We start from the raw sequence: 23090 nt of genomic DNA on the forward strand, positions 1-23090 counted from the left end.
CAGTGCCTTCCAGTGCCTCCCAGTGCCTCCCAGAGCCTCCCAGTCTGCAAACACTGCATTACTTCCTCAGTCAGGCAGCGTGCACACAGTAGTATACAGATTATTTTTTTTGACCAAATACAAAATGCTCCATAAAGACTTCACTTAAATTCACTTTTGCTTTTGAAAAAAATGACATCACTTCTGTGAATCCTAATGAAAGTGTCTCCAAAATATGCAGAGTCCAATCAAAAAGCTGCAAAGAGAGGAAAAGCTTCAGGAAAAGAAAAACATCTCCAACATCTCTGAAGAAAACAAGCGTTATCTGCTCGGCTTCCACTAGAAAAAAACAAATCTGCACCCGGCCCAACCCTGACCGTCCCCGGCTCTGCCAAGTGCCACGTACCCCTGATATCAGCAGCGCCAGCTGCCACCAATCACCGCGCCCCCGAGGTATGGGAACAGCGCACCCTGCAACCGCACCGTCATGGCTCCAAAACCACATAATCCTTCGACTCAGCGAGGAAGGGAATATCCGTGACACTTTATCTCTGAATACATAGAAAAAGGGTGTAAAAGGGCGTAGATACCGAGCGCAGGTATAAGAGCCCACGTCACATCCAACGGCAGAACGAGCACAAACATGGAAAGGTATCAATCATAATGTATCCATCTATCTATCCCTCTATCTATCCCTCTATCTATCTATTTATCTATCCCTCTATCTATCCCTCTATCTATCTATCCCTCTATCTATCCCTCTATCTATCTATCCCTCTATCTATCCATCTATCTATCCCTCTATCTATCTATCTATCTATCTATCCCTCTATCTATCTATCCCTCTATCTATCCCTCTATCTATCCCTCTATCTATCTATCCCTCTATCTATCTATCTATCTATCCCTCTATCTATCTATCCCTCTATCTATCTATCTATCCCTCTATCTATCTATCCCTCTATCTATCTATCCCTCTATCTATCTATCCCTCTATCTATCCCTCTATCTATCTATCTATCCCTCTATCTATCTATCCCTCTATCTATCCCTCTATCTATCTATCTATCCCTCTATCTATCTATCTATCTATCCCTCTATCTATCTATCCCTCTATCTATCTATCCCTCTATCTATCTATCTATCCCTCTATCTATCTATCTATCTATCTATCCCTCTATCTATTATCTATCTATCCCTCTATCTATCTATCTATCCCTCTATCTATTATCTATCTATCCCTCTATCTATCTATCCCTCTATCTATCTATCTATCTATCTATCCCTCTATCTATCTATCCCTCTATCTATCTATCTATCTATCTATCTATCCCTTTATCTATCTATCCCTCTATCTATCCCTCTATCTATCTATCCCTCTATCTATCCCTCTATCTATCCCTCTATCTATCCCTCTATCTATCCCTCTATCTATCCCTCTATCTATCTATCCCTCTATCTATCCCTCTATCTATCCCTCTATCTATCTATCTATCCCTCTATCTATCTATCTATTATCCTTTTATCTATCGATTATCTATCCTCTATCTATATATTTATCTATCCATCCCTCTATCCATCCATCTATCTATCTATCCCTCTATCCCTCTATCTATCTATCTATCCATCTATCTATCCAGCATGTGGGCCGGTCAGGATTACCGCACTCTTCGCACTCTTTGCTTGGAGAAGGGACAACTCTTTGAGGACCCTGCGTTTCCCCTAGACGTTTCTGATCCTAATGTAGAGTGGAAGAGACCCCCGGTAAGTTTGGAGGATTTCTTCTCTTGACATTCCCTATTGTGAGAAGGGCCCCCAGAAACAATCTGATCTCATGGTCTCGCTGCTGTGATCCGCAGGGAAAGCCAGTGCCAGTGTGAGAAGCTAAAGGCCCCGTCACACACAGAGATAAATCTTTGGCAGATCTGTGGTTGCAGTGAAATCATGGACATATTGTTCCATTTGTACACAGCCACAAACCTGACACTGATTGTCCACAATTTCACTGCAACCACAGATCTGCCGCAGATTTCTGTGTGTGACAGGGCCTTAAGGCTCTTGGACCCCAATGTATACTGTGCAGCACGGCCCCCAAAATATTGTTCTGTTCTTTGTATAATCTGCAGGATTTCTGCTCTAACCCCAAATTCATTGAGAGTGGGTCCAGCAGCACGGACGTCTGTCAGGGGGATCTAGGTAAGTGGAGCTGGAGGACAGGAGACGTGCAGCACATCACCAGACTGAGCCATAGGGACACAGAGAAGTGGGGACTCCCGTTCAGAAGTGTCACTGAGTTGGAGGAGTGTCAAAATGGTCCAATATTGGATAAGGCTGTTCTCTGCAGCCCTGGCATGATAATGGTCTCTAGACAGAAGCAGACTCATGTCTGTCTACAGTGAAACGTACCGCTGACATTGTGAATGATGATACCTAGCACTACTGGCCTCCATACTGCTGGCCTCTATTCTGCTAGCCTCTTATCACCTCTGGCCTCCATACCAATGGCCTCCATACTGCAGGCTTCTAATCACCGCTGGTCTCTATGCTGCTGGCTGCTATACCACTGAGCTCCATACCGCTGGCCTTTATACTGCTGGCTTCTTATTACCGCTGGCCTCTATAGTGCTGGCCTCCATAACACTGGCCTCTATACAGCTGGATACCATACCGCTGGCCTCTATACTGCTGGATACCATACCGCTGGCCTCTATAGTGCTGGCCTTCATAACACTGGCCTCTATACAGCTGGATACCATACCGCTGGCCTCTATACTGCTGGATTCTTATTACCGCTGGCCTCTATAGTGCTGGCCTCCATAACACTGGCCTCTATACAGCTGCATTCCATACCACTGGCCTCTATACAGCTGCATTCCATACCACTGGCCTCTATACTGCTGGATACCATACCGCTGGCTTCTATACTGCTGGCTTCTTATCACCGCTGGCCTCTATACTGCTGGCTTCTTATCACTGCTGGCCTCCTAACCACTGGCCTCTATACAGCTGGATACCATACCGCTGGCCTCTATACTTCTGGCTTCTTATTACCGCTGGCCTCTATACCGCTGGCCTCTATACTGCTGGTTCTGACGCCGCTGCTCTCTATCACTTTTATGGTGTGATTAGTGAGCTGTAACTTGCCCTGTGTAGTTGCAGGGTGGCCTTCATTATAATATTCTCTGTGGGCCCGTGGCTGGATGTGGACATGAGCTGATATATTACAGATAATTGGAGCGGTCAGTAGCTGCTTGGGGCAGGGACTCGCTGGAGGCCACATATATTGGCTGCTCTTACGTCTCTTTTTTTTCCCTAGGTGACTGCTGGCTGCTGTCCACTATTTCATCTCTCACACTCCACCCCTCTCTATTCTCGCAAGTGGTCCCTACCGATCAAAGCTTCAGCCCCAGAGATGGTTACAGTGGAATCTTCCATTTTAAGGTGGGGAAAGGTGTCAAATCAACTGACAGACACAAATTTGAGGTCCTTCTTTCAGAGCCTTTGTTGCAGACTGGGATGTGGTCAGAAAAGGGGGTGAAGACAATCTGAGCAGGGAGTGCAGACTGGGATGTGGTTGGAGCAGGCAGGGGGTGCAGACTGGGATATGGTTGGAGCAGGAGGTGCACACTGGAATGTGGTCAGAGCAGGAGGTGCAGATTGGGATGTGATCGGAGCAGAGGGTGCAGATTGGGATATGGTTTGAGTAGGGGGCACAGACTGGGATGTGGTAGGAGCAGGGGGTGCAGATTGGGATGTGGTCGGAGCAGGGGGTGCAGATTGGGATGTGGTCGGAGCAGGGGGTGCAGATTGGGATGTGGTCGGAGCAGGGGATGCAGATTGGGATGTGGTTGGAGTAGGGTGCCCAGACTGTGATGTGGTTGGAGCAGGGGGGTGCAGACTTGGATGTGGACGTAGCAGGGGATGCAAACTGGTATGTGCTTGGAGAAGAGGGTGCAGATTGGGATGTGGTTGGAGTAGGGGGTGCAGACGGGGATGTGGTCAGAGCAGCGGGTGCAGACTGGGATGTGGTCTGAGCAGTGGGTGCAGATTGGGATGTGGTTGGAGTAAGGGGTGCAGAATGGGATGTGGTTGGCATAAGGTGTCCAGACTGTGATGTGGTTGGAGTAAGGTGTCCAGAGTGTGATGTGGTTGGAGCAGGGGGTGCAGACTGGGGTGTGGACGGAGCAGTCGGTGCAAACTGGGATGTGCTTGGAGAAGAGGGTGCAGATTGGGATGTGGTCGGAGCAGGGTGTGCAGACTGTGATGTGGTTGGAGTAGGGGGTGCAGACTGTGATGTGGTTGGAGTAGGGGGTGCAGACTGTGATGTGGTTGGAGCAGGGGGTGCAGACTGTGATGTGGTTGGAGTAGGGGGTGCAGACTGTGATGTGGTTGGAGCAGGGGGTGCAGACTGGAATGTGGATGAAGCAGGGGGTGCAAACTGGGATGTGCTTGGAGAAGAGGGTGCAGATTGGGATGTGGTCGGAGCAGGGTGTGCAGATTTGGATGTGGTCAGAGCAGGGTGTACAGATTTGGATGTGGTCGGAGCAGGGTGTACAGATTGGGATGTGGTTGGGACAGGGTGTGCAGATTTGGATGTGGTCGGAGCAGGGTGTACAGATTGGGATGTGGTTGGGACAGGGGGTGCAGGTCCATCCATTAGGCATACTGATGATCGCCGCCTCATCTCTGCAGTTGTGGCAATTTGGTGAATGGTTCGATGTGGTGATTGACGACAAACTCCCAACCAAAAAAGGTCGGCTTGTGTACACGAAGAGCGATTCTCAAACGGAACTATGGAGCGCCCTGCTGGAGAAAGCTTACGCCAAGTACGTCCATCACTCACCCCGAGCAGAATGCTCCGGCTGGTGAGACTTGGAGTGTTCCAGGTTCTCTCCGTGTTCCTCACATGTAGCTGAGCGGCGGGCGTTGCAATTATATCCAGTCTTCATCCCCCCTATATGTGTCCTCTCAGGGTGTGCGGTGGCTACTCTGCACTGCAGGGTGGAACCATCGCAGAGACGCTGGAAGATTTCACTGGTGGAATAGCAGAGAGCGTGAGTCTGAGCAGATACCCATCGGAGGAGGTCTGGGAGATGGTCACAGAGGCTGAGGGCAGGAAGGCCCTCATGGCTTGCTATATTCAGGTGGGTAGCGTCCTCCACTGTCCATGCTGAGTATTGCACTGATCTTAGATTCTGCACTAAGTTCTTGTCCTCTGGAAGGTTTCTGATGCCGGTGACGTTGGGCGTGTGGATGAGGATGGCTTGGTGATGGGACACGCATACTCAGTTCTAGGAGCCAAGGAGGTAAGTGCAGCCATGACACAATACACCAGGGGTAATGGGCTGCCCGCACCAGTCACCCACAAAGAAGACGATGATTGGGGGAGGGTTCTTCAGGGAACATCTGGAATATAAGGTTTTCCTGGAGCCTGCACTGGTTATTGGGTTTATACCTGGCACCATGTATTTCATACAATAACACTGGATGAGGACGCAGAATCTGACTCCCATCATCCTTACGACTTCTCCCTAATTCTCTGTCCAGGTGAAGCTCAGCTCCGGGGAGGTCACACTCATCAGGCTGAGGAATCCCTGGGGCTTCACCGAATATAATGGCCCCTGGAGCGACAAGTGAGTGGGAGTGTGCGTCATATTACACGGAGGACCGGCTCATGAGACGATCACTTACTGATCTCCATTCCTCCTCATGGACTGGAGTCAGGAGATGGACGGAGCTCCTCATGCCTGTGGTGGTCATGGTGCGGCCTGGGCCGTGCACTCACCATCAGGTCACTGTGCCTTTCATACCCTTGCAGATCCCAGGAGTGGAGTTCGGTGTCAGACGTGGAGCGACAAGCGCTGAACCTCCAGAAAGAAGATGGCGAGTTCTGGTAATGATATTTATCCTGTCTGAAGGGGGAACCGAGCAGGTCAATATGCCGTAATATGGGGCATGAAGAAGGGCTGATCTCTGTAGTATGGTGGACAACCACCACCCCGCAGTCTCTGTGCTGTGACTGACCCCGCAGTCTCTGTCCTGTGACTGACCCCGCAGTCTCTGTGCTGTGACTGACCCCGCAGTCTCTGTGCTGTGACTGACCCCGCAGTCTCTGTTCTGTGACTGACCCCGCAGTCTCTGTACTGTGACTGACCCCGCAGTCTCTGTTCTGTGACTGACCCCGCAGTCTCTGTTCTGTAACTGACCCCGCAGTCTCTGTGCTGTGACTGACCCCGCAGTCTCTGTGCTGTGACTGACCCCGCAGTCTCTGCTCTGTGACTGACCCCGCAGTCTCTGTTCTGTGACTGACCCCGCAGTCTCTCTGTTCTGTGACTGACCCCGCAGTCTCTCTGTTCTGTGACTGACCCCGCAGTCTCTGTGCTGTGACTGACCCCGCAGTCTCTGTCCTGTGACTGACCCCGCAGTCTCTGTGCTGTGACTGACCCCGCAGTCTCTGTGCTGTGACTGACCCCGCAGTCTCTGTTCTGTGACTGACCCCGCAGTCTCTGTACTGTGACTGACCCCGCAGTCTCTGTTCTGTGACTGACCCCGCAGTCTCTGTTCTGTAACTGACCCCGCAGTCTCTGTGCTGTGACTGACCCCGCAGTCTCTGTGCTGTGACTGACCCCGCAGTCTCTGCTCTGTGACTGACCCCGCAGTCTCTGTTCTGTGACTGACCCCGCAGTCTCTCTGTTCTGTGACTGACCCCGCAGTCTCTCTGTGCTGTGACTGACCCCGCAGTCTCTCTGTGCTGTGACTGAGCCCGCAGTCTCTGTTCTGTGACTGACCCCGCAGTCTCTGTTCTGTGACTGACCCCGCAGTCTCTGTGCTGTGACTGACCCCGCAGTCTCTGTCCTGTGACTGACCCCGCAGTCTCTGTGCTGTGACTGACCCCGCAGTCTCTGTGCTGTGACTGACCCCGCAGTCTCTGTGCTGTGACTGACCCCGCAGTCTCTGTTCTGTGACTGACCCCGCAGTCTCTGTTCTGTGACTGACCCCGCAGTCTCTGTGCTGTGACTGACCCCGCAGTCTCTGTCCTGTGACTGACCCCGCAGTCTCTGTGCTGTGACTGACACCGCAGTCTCTGTGCTGTGACTGACCCCGCAGTCTCTGTTCTGTGACTGACCCCGCAGTCTCTGTACTGTGACTGACCCCGCAGTCTCTGTTCTGTGACTGACCCCGCAGTCTCTGTTCTGTGACTGACCCCGCAGTCTCTGTGCTGTGACTGACCCCGCAGTCTCTGTGCTGTGACTGACCCCGCAGTCTCTCTGTGCTGTGACTGAGCCCGCAGTCTCTGTTCTGTGACTGACCCCGCAGTCTCTGTTCTGTGACTGACCCCGCAGTCTCTGTGCTGTGACTGACCCCGCAGTCTCTCTGTTCTGTGACTGACCCCGCAGTCTCTGTTCTGTGACTGACCCCGCAGTCTCTGTGCTGTGACTGAGCCCGCAGTCTCTGTGCTGTGACTGAGCCCGCAGTCTCTGTGCTGTGACTGACCCCGCAGTCTCTGTTCTGTGACTGACCCCGCAGTCTCTGTGCTGTGACTGACCCCGCAGTCTCTCTGTGCTGTGACTGACCCCGCAGTCTCTCTGTGCTGTGACTGACCCCGCAGTCTCTCTGTGCTGTGACTGACCCCGCAGTCTCTGTTCTGTGACTGACCCCGCAGTCTCTCTGTGCTGTGACTGACCCCGCAGCCTCTGTGCTGTGACTGACCCCGCAGTCTCTCTGTGCTGTGACTGACCCCGCAGTCTCTGTGCTGTGACTGACCCTGCAGTCTCTCTGTGCTGTGACTGACCCCGCAGTCTCTGTGCTGTGACTGACCCCGCAGTCTCTCTGTGCTGTGACTGACCCCGCAGTCTCTGTTCTGTGACTGACCCCGCAGTCTCTGTGCTGTGACTGACCCTACAGTCTCTCTGTGCTGTGACTGACCCCGCAGTCTCTGTTCTGTGACTGACCCCGCAGTCTCTGTGCTGTGACTAACCCCGCAGTCTCTGGCTGTGACTGACCCCGCAGTCTCTCTGTGCTGTGACTGACCCCGCAGTCTCTGTGCTGTGACTGACCCCGCAGTCTCTGTGCTGTGACTGACCCCGCAGTCTCTGTGCTGTGACTGACCCCGCAGTCTCTGTGCTGTGACTGACCCCGCAGTCTCTCTGTTCTGTGACTGACCCCGCAGTCTCTGTTCTGTGACTGACCCCGCAGTCTCTCTGTTCTGTGACTGAGCCCGCAGTCTCTGTTCTGTGACTGACCCCGCAGTCTCTCTGTGCTGTGACTGACCCCGCAGTCTCTGTGCTGTGACTGACCCCGCAGTCTCTCTGTGCTGTGACTGACCCCGCAGTCTCTGTTCTGTGACTGACCCCGCAGTCTCTGTGCTGTGACTGACCCCGCAGTCTCTCTGTGCTGTGACTGACCCCGCAGTCTCTGTTCTGTGACTGACCCCGCAGTCTCTGTTCTGTGACTGACCCCGCAGTCTCTCTGTGCTGTGACTGACCCCGCAGTCTCTCTGTTCTGTGACTGACCCCGCAGTCTCTCTGTGCTGTGACTGACCCCGCAGTCTCTGTTCTGTGACTGACCCCGCAGTCTCTGTTCTGTGACTGAGCCCGCAGTCTCTCTGTTCTGTGACTGAGCCCGCAGTCTCTGTTCTGTGACTGACCCCGCAGTCTCTGTGCTGTGACTGACCCCGCAGTCTCTGTGCTGTGACTGACCCCGCAGTCTCTCTGTTCTGTGACTGACCCCGCAGTCTCTGTTCTGTGACTGACCCCGCAGTCTCTCTGTTCTGTGACTGAGCCCGCAGTCTCTGTTCTGTGACTGACCCCGCAGTCTCTCTGTGCTGTGACTGACCCCGCAGTCTCTGTGCTGTGACTGACCCCGCAGTCTCTCTGTGCTGTGACTGACCCCGCAGTCTCTGTTCTGTGACTGACCCCGCAGTCTCTGTGCTGTGACTGACCCCGCAGTCTCTCTGTGCTGTGACTGACCCCGCAGTCTCTGTTCTGTGACTGACCCCGCAGTCTCTGTTCTGTGACTGACCCCGCAGTCTCTCTGTGCTGTGACTGACCCCGCAGTCTCTCTGTTCTGTGACTGACCCCGCAGTCTCTCTGTGCTGTGACTGACCCCGCAGTCTCTGTTCTGTGACTGACCCCGCAGTCTCTGTTCTGTGACTGAGCCCGCAGTCTCTGTTCTGTGACTGACCCCGCAGTCTCTGTTCTGTGACTGACCCCGCAGTCTCTGTTCTGTGACTGACCCCGCAGTCTCTGTTCTGTGACTGAGCCCGCAGTCTCTGTTCTGTGACTGACCCCGCAGTCTCTGTGCTGTGACTGACCCCGCAGTCTCTGTTCTGTGACTGACCCCGCAGTCTCTGTGCTGTGACTGACCCCGCAGTCTCTCTGTGCTGTGACTGACCCCGCAGTCTCTGTGCTGTGACTGACCCCGCAGTCTCTGTTCTGTGACTGACCCCGCAGTCTCTGTGCTGTGACTGAAACCCGCAGTCTCTGTTCTGTGACTGACCCCGCAGTCTCTGTTCTGTGACTGACCCCGCAGTCTCTGTTCTGTGACTGAGCCCGCAGTCTCTGTGCTGTGACTGACCCCGCAGTCTGTGTGCTGTGACTGACCCCGCAGTCTCTGTTCTGTGACTGACCCCGCAGTCTCTCTGTGCTGTGACTGACCCCGCAGTCTGTGTGCTGTGACTGACCCCGCAGTCTCTGTTCTGTGACTGACCCCGCAGTCTCTCTGTGCTGTGACTGACCCCGCAGTCTCTGTTCTGTGACTGACCCCGCAGTCTCTGTGCTGTGACTGACCCCGCAGTCTCTGTGCTGTGACTGACCCCGCAGTCTCTGTTCTGTGACTGACCCCGCAGTCTCTGTTCTGTGACTGACCCCGCAGTCTCTGTGCTGTGACTGACCCCGCAGTCTCTGTTCTGTGACTGACCCCGCAGTCTCTGTTCTGTGACTGACCCCGCAGTCTCTGTTCTGTGACTGACCCCGCAGTCTCTGTTCTGTGACTGACCCCGCAGTCTCTGTGCTGTGACTGACCCCGCAGTCTCTGTTCTGTGACTGACCCCGCAGTCTCTCTGTTCTATGACTGACCCCGCAGTCTCTCTGTTCTGTGACTGACCCCGCAGTCTCTCTGTTCTGTGACTGACCCCGCAGTCTCTGTTCTGTGACTGACCCCGCAGTCTCTGTTCTGTGACTGACCCCGCAGTCTCTGTTCTGTGACTGACCCCGCAGTCTCTGTTCTGTGACTGACCCCGCAGTCTCTGTGCTGTGACTGACCCCGCAGTCTCTGTGCTGTGACTGACCCCACAGTCTCTGTTCTGTGACTGACCCCGCAGTCTCTCTGTGCTGTGACTGACCCCGCAGTCTCTGTTCTGTGACTGACCCCGCAGTCTCTGTACTGTGACTGACCCCGCAGTCTCTGTTCTGTGACTGACCCCGCAGTCTCTGTTCTGTGACTGACCCCGCAGTCTCTGTGCTGTGACTGATCCCGCAGTCTCTCTGTGCTGTGACTGACCCCGCAGTCTCTGTGCTGTGACTGACCCCGCAGTCTCTCTGTGCTGTGACTGACCCCGCAGTCTCTGTTCTGTGACTGACCCCGCAGTCTCTGTTCTGTGACTGACCCCGCAGTCTCTGTGCTGTGACTGACCCCGCAGTCTCTGTGCTGTGACTGACCCCGCAGTTTCTGTGCTGTGACTGACCCCGCAGTCTCTGTGCTGTGACTGACCCCGCAGTCTCTGTGCTGTGACTGACCCCGCAGTCTCTGTTCTGTGACTGACCCCGCAGTCTCTGTGCTGTGACTGACCCCGCAGTCTCTATGCTGTGACTGACCCCGCAGTCTCTCTGTGCTGTGACTGACCCCGCAGTCTCTGTGCTGTGACTGACCCCGCAGTCTCTCTGTGCTGTGACTGACCCCGCAGTCTCTCTGTGCTGTGACTGACCCCGCAGTCTCTGTGCTGTGACTGACCCCGCAGTCTCTGTTCTGTGACTGACCCCGCAGTCTCTCTGTTCTGTGACTGACCCCGCAGTCTCTCTGTTCTGTGACTGACCCCGCAGTCTCTGTGCTGTGACTGACCCCACAGTCTCTGTTCTGTGACTGACCCCGCAGTCTCTGTTCTGTGACTGACCCCGCAGTCTCTGTGCTGTGACTGACCCTGCAGTCTCTCTGTGCTGTGACTGACCCCGCAGTCTCTGTGCTGTGACTGACCCCGCAGTCTCTCTGTGCTGTGACTGACCCCGCAGTCTCTCTGTGCTGTGACTGACCCCGCAGTCTCTGTGCTGTGACTGACCACGCAGTCTCTGTTCTGTGACTGACCCCGCAGTCTCTCTGTGCTGTGACTGACCCCGCAGTCTCTGTTCTGTGACTGACCCCGCAGTCTCTCTGTGCTGTGACTGACCCCGCAGTCTCTGTGCTGTGACTGACCCCGCAGTCTCTCTGTGCTGTGACTGACCCCGCAGTCTCTGTGCTGTGACTGATCCCGCAGTCTCTCTGTGCTGTGACTGACCCCGCAGTCTCTCTGTGCTGTTACTGACCCTGCAGTCTCTCTGTGCTGTGACTGACCCCGCAGTCTCTGTGCTGTGACTGACCCCGCAGTCTCTCTGTGCTGTGACTGACCCCGCAGTCTCTGTGCTGTGACTGACCCTGCAGTCTCTCTGTGCTGTGACTGACCCCGCAGTCTCTCTGTGCTGTGACTGACCCCGCAGTCTCTCTGTGCTGTGACTGAGCCCGCAGTCTCTGTTCTGTGACTGACCCCGCAGTCTCTGTTCTGTGACTGACCCCGCAGTCTCTGTGCTGTGACTGACCCCGCAGTCTCTCTGTTCTGTGACTGACCCCGCAGTCTCTGTTCTGTGACTGACCCCGCAGTCTCTGTGCTGTGACTGACCCCGCAGTCTCTGTGCTGTGACTGAGCCCGCAGTCTCTGTTCTGTGACTGACCCCGCAGTCTCTGTTCTGTGACTGACCCCGCAGTCTCTGTGCTGTGACTGACCCCGCAGTCTCTCTGTGCTGTGACTGACCCCGCAGTCTCTCTGTGCTGTGACTGACCCCGCAGTCTCTCTGTGCTGTGACTGACCCCGCAGTCTCTGTTCTGTGACTGACCCCGCAGTCTCTCTGTGCTGTGACTGACCCCGCAGTCTCTGTGCTGTGACTGACCCCGCAGTCTCTCTGTGCTGTGACTGACCCCGCAGTCTCTCTGTGCTGTGACTGACCCCGCAGTCTCTCTGTGCTGTGACTGACCCCGCAGTCTCTGTGCTGTGACTGACCCTGCAGTCTCTCTGTGCTGTGACTGACCCCGCAGTCTCTGTGCTGTGACTGACCCCGCAGTCTCTCTGTGCTGTGACTGACCCCGCAGTCTCTGTTCTGTGACTGACCCCGCAGTCTCTGTGCTGTGACTGACCCTGCAGTCTCTCTGTGCTGTGACTGACCCCGCAGTCTCTGTTCTGTGACTGACCCCGCAGTCTCTGTGCTATGACTGACCCCGCAGTCTCTGTGCTGTGACTGACCCCGCAGTCTCTCTGTGCTGTGACTGACCCCGCAGTCTCTGTGCTGTGACTGACCCCGCAGTCTCTGTGCTGTGACTGACCCCGAAGTCTCTGTGCTGTGACTGACCCCGCAGTCTCTCTGTTCTGTGACTGACCCCGCAGTCTCTGTTCTGTGACTGACCCCGCAGTCTCTCTGTTCTGTGACTGAGCCCGCAGTCTCTGTTCTGTGACTGACCCCGCAGTCTCTCTGTGCTGTGACTGACCCCGCAGTCTCTCTGTGCTGTGACTGACCCCGCAGTCTCTCTGTGCTGTGACTGACCCCGCAGTCTCTGTTCTGTGACTGACCCCGCAGTCTCTGTGCTGTGACTGACCCCGCAGTCTCTCTGTGCTGTGACTGACCCCGCAGTCTCTGTTCTGTGACTGACCCCGCAGTCTCTGTTCTGTGACTGACCCCGCAGTCTCTCTGTGCTGTGACTGACCCCGCAGTCTCTCTGTTCTGTGACTGACCCCGCAGTCTCTCTGTGCTGTGACTGACCCCGCAGTCTCTGTTCTGTGACTGACCCTGCAGTCTCTGTTCTGTGACTGAGCCCGCAGTCTCTGTTCTGTGACTGACCCCGCAGTCTCTGTTCTGTGACTGACCCCGCAGTCTCTGTTCTGTGACTGAGCCCGCAGTCTCTGTTCTGTGACTGACCCCGCAGTCTCTGTGCTGTGACTGACCCCGCAGTCTCTGTTCTGTGACTGACCCCGCAGTCTCTGTGCTGTGACTGACCCCGCAGTCTCTCTGTGCTGTGACTGACCCCGCAGTCTCTGTGCTGTGACTGACCCCGCAGTCTCTGTTCTGTGACTGACCCCGCAGTCTCTGTGCTGTGACTGAAACCCGCAGTCTCTGTTCTGTGACTGACCCCGCAGTCTCTGTTCTGTGACTGACCCCGCAGTCTCTGTTCTGTGACTGAGCCCGCAGTCTCTGTGCTGTGACTGACCCCGCAGTCTGTGTGCTGTGACTGACCCCGCAGTCTCTGTTCTGTGACTGACCCCGCAGTCTCTCTGTGCTGTGACTGACCCCGCAGTCTCTCTGTGCTGTGACTGACCCCGCAGTCTCTGTTCTGTGACTGACCCCGCAGTCTCTGTGCTGTGACTGACCCCGCAGTCTCTGTGCTGTGACTGACCCCGCAGTCTCTGTTCTGTGACTGACCCCGCAGTCTCTGTTCTGTGACTGACCCCGCAGTCTCTGTGCTGTGACTGACCCCGCAGTCTCTGTTCTGTGACTGACCCCGCAGTCTCTGTTCTGTGACTGACCCCGCAGTCTCTCTGTTCTGTGACTGACCCCGCAGTCTCTCTGTTCTGTGACTGACCCCGCAGTCTCTCTGTTCTGTGACTGACCCCGCAGTCTCTCTGTTCTGTGACTGACCCCGCAGTCTCTGTTCTGTGACTGACCCCGCAGTCTCTGTACTGTGACTGACCCCGCAGTCTCTGTGCTGTGACTGACCCCGCAGTCTCTGTGCTGTGACTGACCCCGCAGTCTCTGTTCTGTGACTGACCCCGCAGTCTCTGTGCTGTGACTGACCCCGCAGTCTCTATGCTGTGACTGACCCCGCAGTCTCTCTGTGCTGTGACTGACCCCGCAGTCTCTGTGCTGTGACTGACCCCGCAGTCTCTGTGCTGTGACTGACCCCGCAGTCTCTGTTCTGTGACTGACCCCGCAGTCTCTGTGCTGTGACTGACCCCGCAGTCTCTCTGTGCTGTGACTGACCCCGCAGTCTCTCTGTGCTGTGACTGACCCCGCAGTCTCTCTGTGCTGTGACTGACCCCGCAGTCTCTGTGCTGTGACTGACCCCGCAGTCTCTGTTCTGTGACTGACCCCGCAGTCTCTCTGTTCTGTGACTGACCCCGCAGTCTCTGTGCTGTGACTGACCCCACAGTCTCTGTTCTGTGACTGACCCCGCAGTCTCTGTTCTGTGACTGACCCCGCAGTCTCTGTGCTGTGACTGACCCTGCAGTCTCTCTGTGCTGTGACTGACCCCGCAGTCTCTGTGCTGTGACTGACCCCGCAGTCTCTCTGTGCTGTGACTGACCCCGCAGTCTCTCTGTGCTGTGACTGACCCCGCAGTCTCTCTGTGCTGTGACTGACCCCGCAGTCTCTGTGCTGTGACTGACCACGCAGTCTCTGTTCTGTGACTGACCCCGCAGTCTCTCTGTGCTGTGACTGACCCCGCAGTCTCTGTTCTGTGACTGACCCCGCAGTCTCTCTGTGCTGTGACTGACCCCGCAGTCTCTGTGCTGTGACTGACCCCGCAGTCTCTCTGTGCTGTGACTGACCCCGCAGTCTCTGTGCTGTGACTGATCCCGCAGTCTCTCTGTGCTGTTACTGACCCTGCAGTCTCTCTGTGCTGTGACTGACCCCGCAGTCTCTGTGCTGTGACTGACCCCGCAGTCTCTCTGTGCTGTGACTGACCCCGCAGTCTCTGTGCTGTGACTGACCCTGCAGTCTCTCTGTGCTGTGACTGACCCCGCAGTCTCTCTGTGCTGTGACTGACCCCGCAGTCTCTCTGTGCTGTGACTGACCCCGCAGTCTCTCTGTGCTGTGACTGACCCCGCAGTCTCTGTGCTGTGACTGACCCCGCAGTCTCTGTGCTGTGACTGACCCCGCAGTCTCTCTGTGCTGTGACTGACCCCGCAGTCTCTGTTCTGTGACTGACCCCGCAGTCTCTCTGTGCTGTGACTGACCCCGCAGTCTCTGTGCTGTGACTGACCCCGCAGTCTCTCTGTGCTGTGACTGACCCCGCAGTCTCTGTGCTGTGACTGACCCCGCAGTCTCTGTGCTGTGACTGACCCGCAGTCTCTCTGTGCTGTGACTGACCCAGCAGTCTCTGTTCTGTGACTGAGCCCGCAGTCTCTGTTCTGTGACTGACCCCGCAGTCTCTGTTCTGTGACTGACCCCGCAGTCTCTCTGTGCTGTGACTGACCCCGCAGTCTCTGTTCTGTGACTGACCCCGCAGTCTCTGTTCTGTGACTGACCCCGCAGTCTCTGTTCTGTGACTGACCCCGCAGTCTCTGTTCTGTGACTGACCCCGCAGTCTCTGTGCTGTGACTGACCCCGCAGTCTCTCTGTGCTGTGACTGACCCCGCAGTCTCTCTGTTCTGTGACTGACCCCGCAGTCTCTGTTCTGTGACTGACCCCGCAGTCTCTCTGTTCTGTGACTGACCCCGCAGTCTCTGTTCTGTGACTGACCCCGCAGTCTCTCTGTTCTGTGACTGACCCCGCAGTCTCTGTGCTGTGACTGACCCCACAGTCTCTGTTCTGTGACTGACCCCACAGTCTCTGTTCTGTGACTGACCCCGCAGTCTCTGTGCTGTGACTGACCCTGCAGTCTCTCTGTGCTGTGACTGACCCCGCAGTCTCTGTGCTGTGACTGACCCCGCAGTCTCTCTGTGCTGTGACTGACCCCGCAGTCTCTCTGTGCTGTGACTGACCCCGCAGTCTCTCTGTGCTGTGACTGACCCCGCAGTCTCTGTGCTGTGACTGACCACGCAGTCTCTGTTCTGTGACTGACCCCGCAGTCTCTCTGTGCTGTGACTGACCCCGCAGTCTCTGTTCTGTGACTGACCCCGCAGTCTCTCTGTGCTGTGACTGACCCCGCAGTCTCTGTGCTGTGACTGACCCCGCAGTCTCTCTGTGCTGTGACTGACCCCGCAGTCTCTGTGCTGTGACTGATCCCGCAGTCTCTCTGTGCTGTTACTGACCCTGCAGTCTCTCTGTGCTGTGACTGACCCCGCAGTCTCTGTGCTGTGACTGACCCCGCAGTCTCTCTGTGCTGTGACTGACCCCGCAGTCTCTGTGCTGTGACTGACCCTGCAGTCTCTCTGTGCTGTGACTGACCCCGCAGTCTCTCTGTGCTGTGACTGACCCCGCAGTCTCTCTGTGCTGTGACTGACCCCGCAGTCTCTCTGTGCTGTGACTGACCCCGCAGTCTCTGTGCTGTGACTGACCCCGCAGTCTCTGTTCTGTGACTGACCCCGCAGTCTCTCTGTGCTGTGACTGACCCCGCAGTCTCTGTTCTGTGACTGACCCCGCAGTCTCTCTGTGCTGTGACTGACCCCGCAGTCTCTGTGCTGTGACTGACCCCGCAGTCTCTCTGTGCTGTGACTGACCCCGCAGTCTCTGTGCTGTGACTGACCCCGCAGTCTCTGTGCTGTGACTGACCCGCAGTCTCTCTGTGCTGTGACTGACCCCGCAGTCTCTGTTCTGTGACTGAGCCCGCAGTCTCTGTTCTGTGACTGACCCTGCAGTCTCTGTTCTGTGACTGACCCCGCAGTCTCTCTGTGCTGTGACTGACCCCGCAGTCTCTGTTCTGTGACTGACCCCGCAGTCTCTGTTCTGTGACTGACCCCGCAGTCTCTGTTCTGTGACTGACCCCGCAGTCTCTGTTCTGTGACTGACCCCGCAGTCTCTGTGCTGTGACTGACCCCGCAGTCTCTCTGTTCTGTGACTGACCCCGCAGTCTCTGTTCTGTGACTGACCCCGCAGTCTCTCTGTTCTGTGACTGACCCCGCAGTCTCTGTTCTGTGACTGACCCCGCAGTCTCTGTGCTGTGACTGACCCCGCAGTCTCTCTGTGCTGTGACTGACCCCGCAGTCTCTCTGTTCTGTGACTGACCCCGCAGTCTCTGTTCTGTGACTGACCCCGCAGTCTCTGTTCTGTGACTGACCCCGCAGTCTCTGTTCTGTGACTGACCCCGCAGTCTCTGTTCTGTGACTGACCCCGCAGTCTCTCTGTGCTGTGACTGACCCCGCAGTCTCTGTGCTGTGACTGACCCCGCAGTCTCTCTGTTCTGTGACTGACCCCGCAGTCTCTGTTCTGTGACTGACCCCGCAGTCTCTCTGTTCTGTGACTGACCCCGCAGTCTCTGTTCTGTGACTGACCCCGCAGTCTCTCTGTGCTGTGACTGACCCCGCAGTCTCTCTGTTCTGTGACTGACCCCGCAGTCTCTGTTCTGTGACTGACCCCGCAGTCTCTCTGTGCTGTGACTGACCCCGCAGTCTCTGTTCTGTGACTGACCCCGCAGTCTCTCTGTGCTGTGACTGACCCCGCAGTCTCTGTTTTTTTCAGGATGCTCTGTGACGACTTCTGCAGCCTCTTTTCATGGATGGTCATTTGTGAAGGCCGCCAGGATTCTCCTCAGTGTAAGGTCACTGAACTCTCGGGGTGCTGGGAGCGCGGGGTCAGTGCAGGAGGAGGACGCAGGTTGAGTAAGTAAAACACTGAACACACGGACACAACGGGCCTCATTTATCAAAAGTTTTTCATGAAAATCTATTTGTAGCAACCAATAACAGCGCAGCTTTTATTTTTTTAAACTACATTGGTAAAAATGTAAGCTGTGCTGTGATTGGATGCTATGGGCAACGACAGATTCATTTTTAGACAATTGTGATAAATTTCACAGGGAGAAAAAGCTGCAGCTGCATCTCCCTTCTCACCCTCTCGCAGCACAAGTCTCACTTAGAGAAAAGCTGCAGCTGTATCCCCCTTCTCACCCTCTCGCAGCACAAGTCTCACTTAGAGAAAAGCTGCAGCTGCATCTCCCTTCTCACCCTCTCGCAGCACAAGTCTCACTTAGAGAAAAGCTGCAGCTGCATCCCCCTTCTTCCCCTCTGAAGTCTCACAAAATGAGAAGCTGCATCTCCCTTCTCCTCTTTGACAAAACAAGTTTCACATAGAGAGAATCTGCAGCTGCATCCCCCGTCTCCCTTTTGACAATATGGGTCTCACGTAGAGAAAAGCTGGAGCTGCATCCCCCCCCTCCACCGTGATGACAGCACAAGTCTCGCATAGAGAGACATTGCAGCTGCACCCCCCTCTTCTATTTAATATGTATTTTGGCAGCAGAAGAGCTGCCTGAATATTTACAGCTATCCCGAGGCCAGGTATGGGGCGTTGGCTGCATATATTTCAGTTTCATGTTTTCGCAATGCTGCTGATTTATGGAAAGTATTTGATGTGACTGGTGCAGTAATCAGAGACCCGCCAGGACCACCCTCCATAATCCCTCCAACCCTAATTCCCATCATCTCTCCCTATTTTATTTAGAATCTTTCTTCACCAACCCACAATTCCGTTTCCGTGTGGGCGTGGCCTCAGACCCGGAGGCGGAGTCAGTTACTGAGCCGGGGAATGAGGAGCGCTGGACGGTGTTAGTGGAGCTGCTGCAGACGGACAGAAGAGCCGCGAAACTCCACATGACGTGTCACCTATACAGGGCGAGTACCTGTCACCCACCAATATATTATCTGCCATAATCCGCGGCCCCGCGCACAGCTGTGTACAGATCCATCCAGACGACGCACCCTGATGTGGGGTTCTGGAGCAGGATGTGTGGCCGGGGCCCCGTCTTATAGGGCCCACCCGCAGCTCAATCACTGACATCAGACTAGCATTGGTCCCAGGGCTTGCGGCCTCCATGACATCCTGCAGCTTTACTTTACCTCCTTGTTGACATCTAATAGTTGGTTTTTTTTCTTTCTCAGGTTCCTGAAGAGCTGGTGAGAATCTGTGCGGGGGTCACCATTGTCCTCCCCCCACCAGGGCAACATACCCGACAAATGTAGAAATAGGGGAACAGAACACACCCGGGTCTCATTAGTCCACAACCCATGAGCAGACCAGGGTTAGCCCCCTGGGAGGCAGCACATGCATTACACAGCGGGGAGGCAGCACACGCATTACACAGCGGGGAGGCAGCACATGCATTACACAGCGGGGAGGCAGCACATGCATTACACAGCGGGGAGGCAGCACACGCATTACACAGCGGGGAGGCGGCACACGCATTACACAGCGGGGAGGCAGCACATGCATTACACAGCGGGGAGGCAGCACACGCATTACACAGCGGGGAGGCAGCACATGCATTACACAGCGGGGAGGCAGCACACGCATTACACAGCGGGGAGGCAGCACATGCATTACACAGCGGGGAGGCAGCACACACATTACACAGCAGGGAGGCAGCACACACATTACACAGCGGGGAGGCAGCACACACATTACACAGCGGGGAGGCGGCACATGCATTACACAGCAGGGAGGCAGCACATGCATTACACAGCGGGGAGGCAGCACATGCATTACACAGCGGGGAGGCAGCACACGCATTACACAGCGGGGAGGCAGCACATGCATTACACAGCGGGGAGGCAGCACACGCATTACACAGCGGGGAGGCGGCACACGCATTACACAGCGGGGAGGTGGCACACGCATTACACAGCGGGGAGGCAGCACATGCATTACACAGTGGGGAGGCAGCACATGCATTACACAGCGGGGAGGCAGCACATGCATTACACAGCGGGGAGGCGGCACACGCATTACGCAGCGGAGAGGCGGCACATGCATTACACAGCAGGGAGGCGGCACACGCATTACACAGCGGAGAGGCGGCACACACATTACACAGCAGGGAGGCGGCACACGCATTACACAGCAGGGAGGCGGCCCACACATTACACAGCGGGGAGGCAGCACACACATTACACAATAGGGAGGCAGTACACACATTACACAGCAGGGAGGCGGCACACGTATTACACAGCAGGGAGGCGGCACACACATTACACAACAGGGAGGCAGCACACACATTACATAGCAGGGAGGCGGCACACACATTACACAGCAGGAGGCGGCACACACATTACACAGCAGGGAGGCGGCACACACATTACACAGCAGGGAGGCGGCACACGCATTACACAGCAGGGAGGCGGCACACACATTACACAACAGGGAGGCGGCACACACATTACACAACAGGGAGGCGGCACACACATTACACAGCAGGGAGGCGGCACACACATTACACAACAGGGAGGCGGCACACACATTACACAGCGGGGAGGCTGCGTACACAAAATGTGTAGATCCAGAAGAAGCAAGAGCTTTCCCTCCCTGTGACTGGAGATGGAGGAAAGGGCCGGTCGATCTGTTCACTTTACCTGAACCTTCCTGGCCACATTTCCCATCGCTCTCAGCGCCATAGTGTCAGAGCCGCTGCTGTAATGGCGGACTATTCCCGCAGAGCGGTGGTAGTCTGGGGGGAGGGGAGACTTTCCCATAATAATCTGACAGCACAATTCGTGCCCCAGGTTCCCCGTCCATATCTCGATCGTGGATTCTTCACGAGGAGCCGCCCGGTGGCTGACACCGGCCCAGCACAAAATAGCCGAGGAGTGACCGTGAGGGCGTCTGTGACCCCGGGAGAATACGTGATTGTGCCATCCACGTATGACGCCAACCAGGAGGGACACTTCTATATCAGGGTTCACCGCGAGAAAGAAACCGGTAACAGGTGAGTGACCCAGACACAAAGGCAAGAAGCTGGTAACGGGTGACGGCCAGGGTTGGCGCCATTATACAAGTATTAAACTGTCTCATTTCCAGGACTCACTGAAGTATCACAGAGAAGGAACACATCAATAATCTGCACTCAAGCCACAAACAAGCGGAATACAGCGCGGATCTTCACAACACGAGAAGCCAAAACCGCCGAGATCCAGAGCCACGAACATCCACCGAGATCCAGAGCCACGAACATCCACCGGGATCCAGAGCCACGAACATCCACCGGGATCCAGAGCCACGAACATCCACCGGGATCCAGAGCTACGAACATCCACCGGGATCCAGAGCCCCGAACATCCACCGGGATCCAGAGCCCCGAACATCCACCGAGATCCAGAGCCCCGAACATCCACCGAGATCCAGAGCCCCGAACATCCACCGAGATCCAGAGCCCCGAACATCCACCGAGATCCAGAGCCCCGAACATCCACCGAGATCCAGAGCCCCGAACATCCACCGAGATCCAGAGCCCCGAACATCCACCGGGATCCAGAGCCCCGAACATCCACCGAGATCCAGAGCCCCGAACATCCACCGAGATCCAGAGCCATGAACATCCACCGAGATCCAGAGCCCCGAACATCCACCGAGATCCAGAGCCCCGAACATCCACCGAGATCCAGAGCCCCGAACATCCACCGAGATCCAGAGCCCCGAACATCCACCGAGATCCAGAGCCCCGAACATCCACCGAGATCCAGAGCCCCGAACATCCACCGAGATCCAGAGCCACGAAAATCCACCGAGATCCAGAGCCACGAAAATCCACCGAGATCCAGAGCCCCGAACATCCACCGAGATCCAGAGCCCCGAACATCCACCGAGATCCAGAGCCACGAAAATCCACCGAGATCCAGAGCCACGAAAATCCACCGAGATCCAGAGCCCCGAACATCCACCGAGATCCAGAGCCCCGAACATCCACCGAGATCCAGAGCCACGAAAATCCACCGAGATCCAGAGCCACGAAAATCCACCGAGATCCAGAGCCCCGAACATCCACCGAGATCCAGAGCCCCGAACATCCACCGAGATCCAGAGCCACGAACATTCGGAAAACAATGCACAGGAATAAAACTTCTCCAAACATGTCTGTGTCACTGATGTGTCCTGTGCAGCTCCACCGACATCTATAACGGGGAAATCCCAGGATACACGCTGCTGAAGCCCTGTACCCAAACTAGTCATACACTGCGGATCCTGAGCCACATCCTGTATTATACCCCAGAGCTGCACTCACTATTCTGCTGGTGCAGTCACTATGTACATATATTACATTACTGATCCTGAGTTGCCTCCTGTATTATACTCCAGAGCTGCACTCACTATTCTGCTGGTGCAGTCACTGTGTACATTACATTACATTACTGATCCTGAGTTACCTCTTGTATTATACTCCAGAGCTGCACTCACTATTCTGCTGGTGCAGTCACTGTGTACATATATTACATTACTGAGCCTGTATTATACTCCAGAGCTGCACTCACTATTCTGCTGGTGCAGTCACTGTGTACATACATTACTGAGCCTGTATTATACTCCAGAGCTGCACTCACTATTCTGCTGGTGCAGTTACTGTGTACATACATTACATTACTGATCCTGAGTTACCTCCTGTATTATACTCCAGAGCTGCACTCACTATTCTGCTGGTGCAGTGACTGTGTAGGATGATCACTGATCTCTGTAGAGTGGGATCAGCAGATCTGTGGGGTCTGTAGGTTCTGGGATCGCACTACCCCGCTTTCCTCTATGGGGAGGTGGAGACGCTATTGCTGGATGACGGCGGCACAAAGAACAAGCATTTTTCCGCTGCGTCTTCTGATCATTGCCGCTAAGGCTACTTTCACACATCAGTTTTCTGCATTCAGGCACAATCCTTTTTTTTCTTGATCCAAAGGATCCGGCAAAAAAATGTAAAACCGTATCCACCGGATCCGGTTTTTAACGGATCCGTTATGCCGGATGCGTACAAAACCGGATCCGGTGGATCCAGTTTGCATCCGTTTTTGCATCTGGTTTGTCCTTTTTTTTGAAGGATCAGCTTTTTTAATTTGGTGCATGCGCAGTTTACAAAAACGGATCCGGTAGCCGCATCCATTTTTTACCGCATTGCGCCAGATCCGGCGTCCATAGGCTTTCATTGTAAAACACGCCGTATCACGCCGGACAAAAAAACGTTGCAAGACACGTTGCCTCCGGCCGCCGCTTTGATAAATTTTGCCTCATCTGGAAAAAAACGGATGCAAC

The 23090-nt window shown here is 55.3% G+C and overlaps 1 protein-coding gene across 3 annotated transcripts; it reads left to right on the forward strand.

Annotated features, from left to right (window-relative positions):
* The first annotated feature begins 301 nt into the window (after positions 1-301).
* LOC142250273 (calpain-1 catalytic subunit-like) lies at positions 302-21990 on the forward strand. 3 transcript variants are annotated; one of them, XM_075322407.1, is made up of 14 exons: positions 302-630; positions 1620-1743; positions 2106-2175; positions 3296-3420; positions 4672-4805; positions 4952-5123; positions 5202-5285; positions 5527-5612; positions 5798-5872; positions 17550-17689; positions 18531-18700; positions 18968-18982; positions 20585-20787; positions 20880-21990. In XM_075322407.1, exons 1-14 carry the CDS (start codon positions 623-625, stop codon positions 20887-20889), a joined length of 1416 nt encoding a protein of 471 aa, XP_075178522.1. In that variant the 5' UTR covers positions 302-622; the 3' UTR covers positions 20890-21990. The 3 variants fall into 3 exon arrangements, with proteins under 3 accessions (XP_075178522.1, XP_075178523.1, XP_075178524.1); XM_075322408.1 differs by lacking the exon at positions 20880-21990 and having other exon boundaries at positions 20585-20791; XM_075322409.1 differs by lacking the exon at positions 302-630 and having other exon boundaries at positions 1421-1743.
* Positions 21991-23090: the final 1100 nt, after the last annotated feature.

This window comes from Anomaloglossus baeobatrachus, chromosome 9 (assembly GCF_048569485.1).
Source record: "Anomaloglossus baeobatrachus isolate aAnoBae1 chromosome 9, aAnoBae1.hap1, whole genome shotgun sequence".
Lineage (NCBI taxonomy): Eukaryota > Metazoa > Chordata > Amphibia > Anura > Aromobatidae > Anomaloglossus > Anomaloglossus baeobatrachus.

Coding starts and splice junctions, on each gene's coding strand:
- LOC142250273 (XM_075322407.1), top strand. Junction 2,176..3,295: donor CGTCTGTCAGGGGGATCTAG/GTAAGTGGAGCT, acceptor TTTTTTCCCTAG/GTGACTGCTGGCTGCTGTCC. Junction 5,873..17,549: donor AAAGAAGATGGCGAGTTCTG/GTAATGATATTT, acceptor TGTTTTTTTCAG/GATGCTCTGTGACGACTTCT.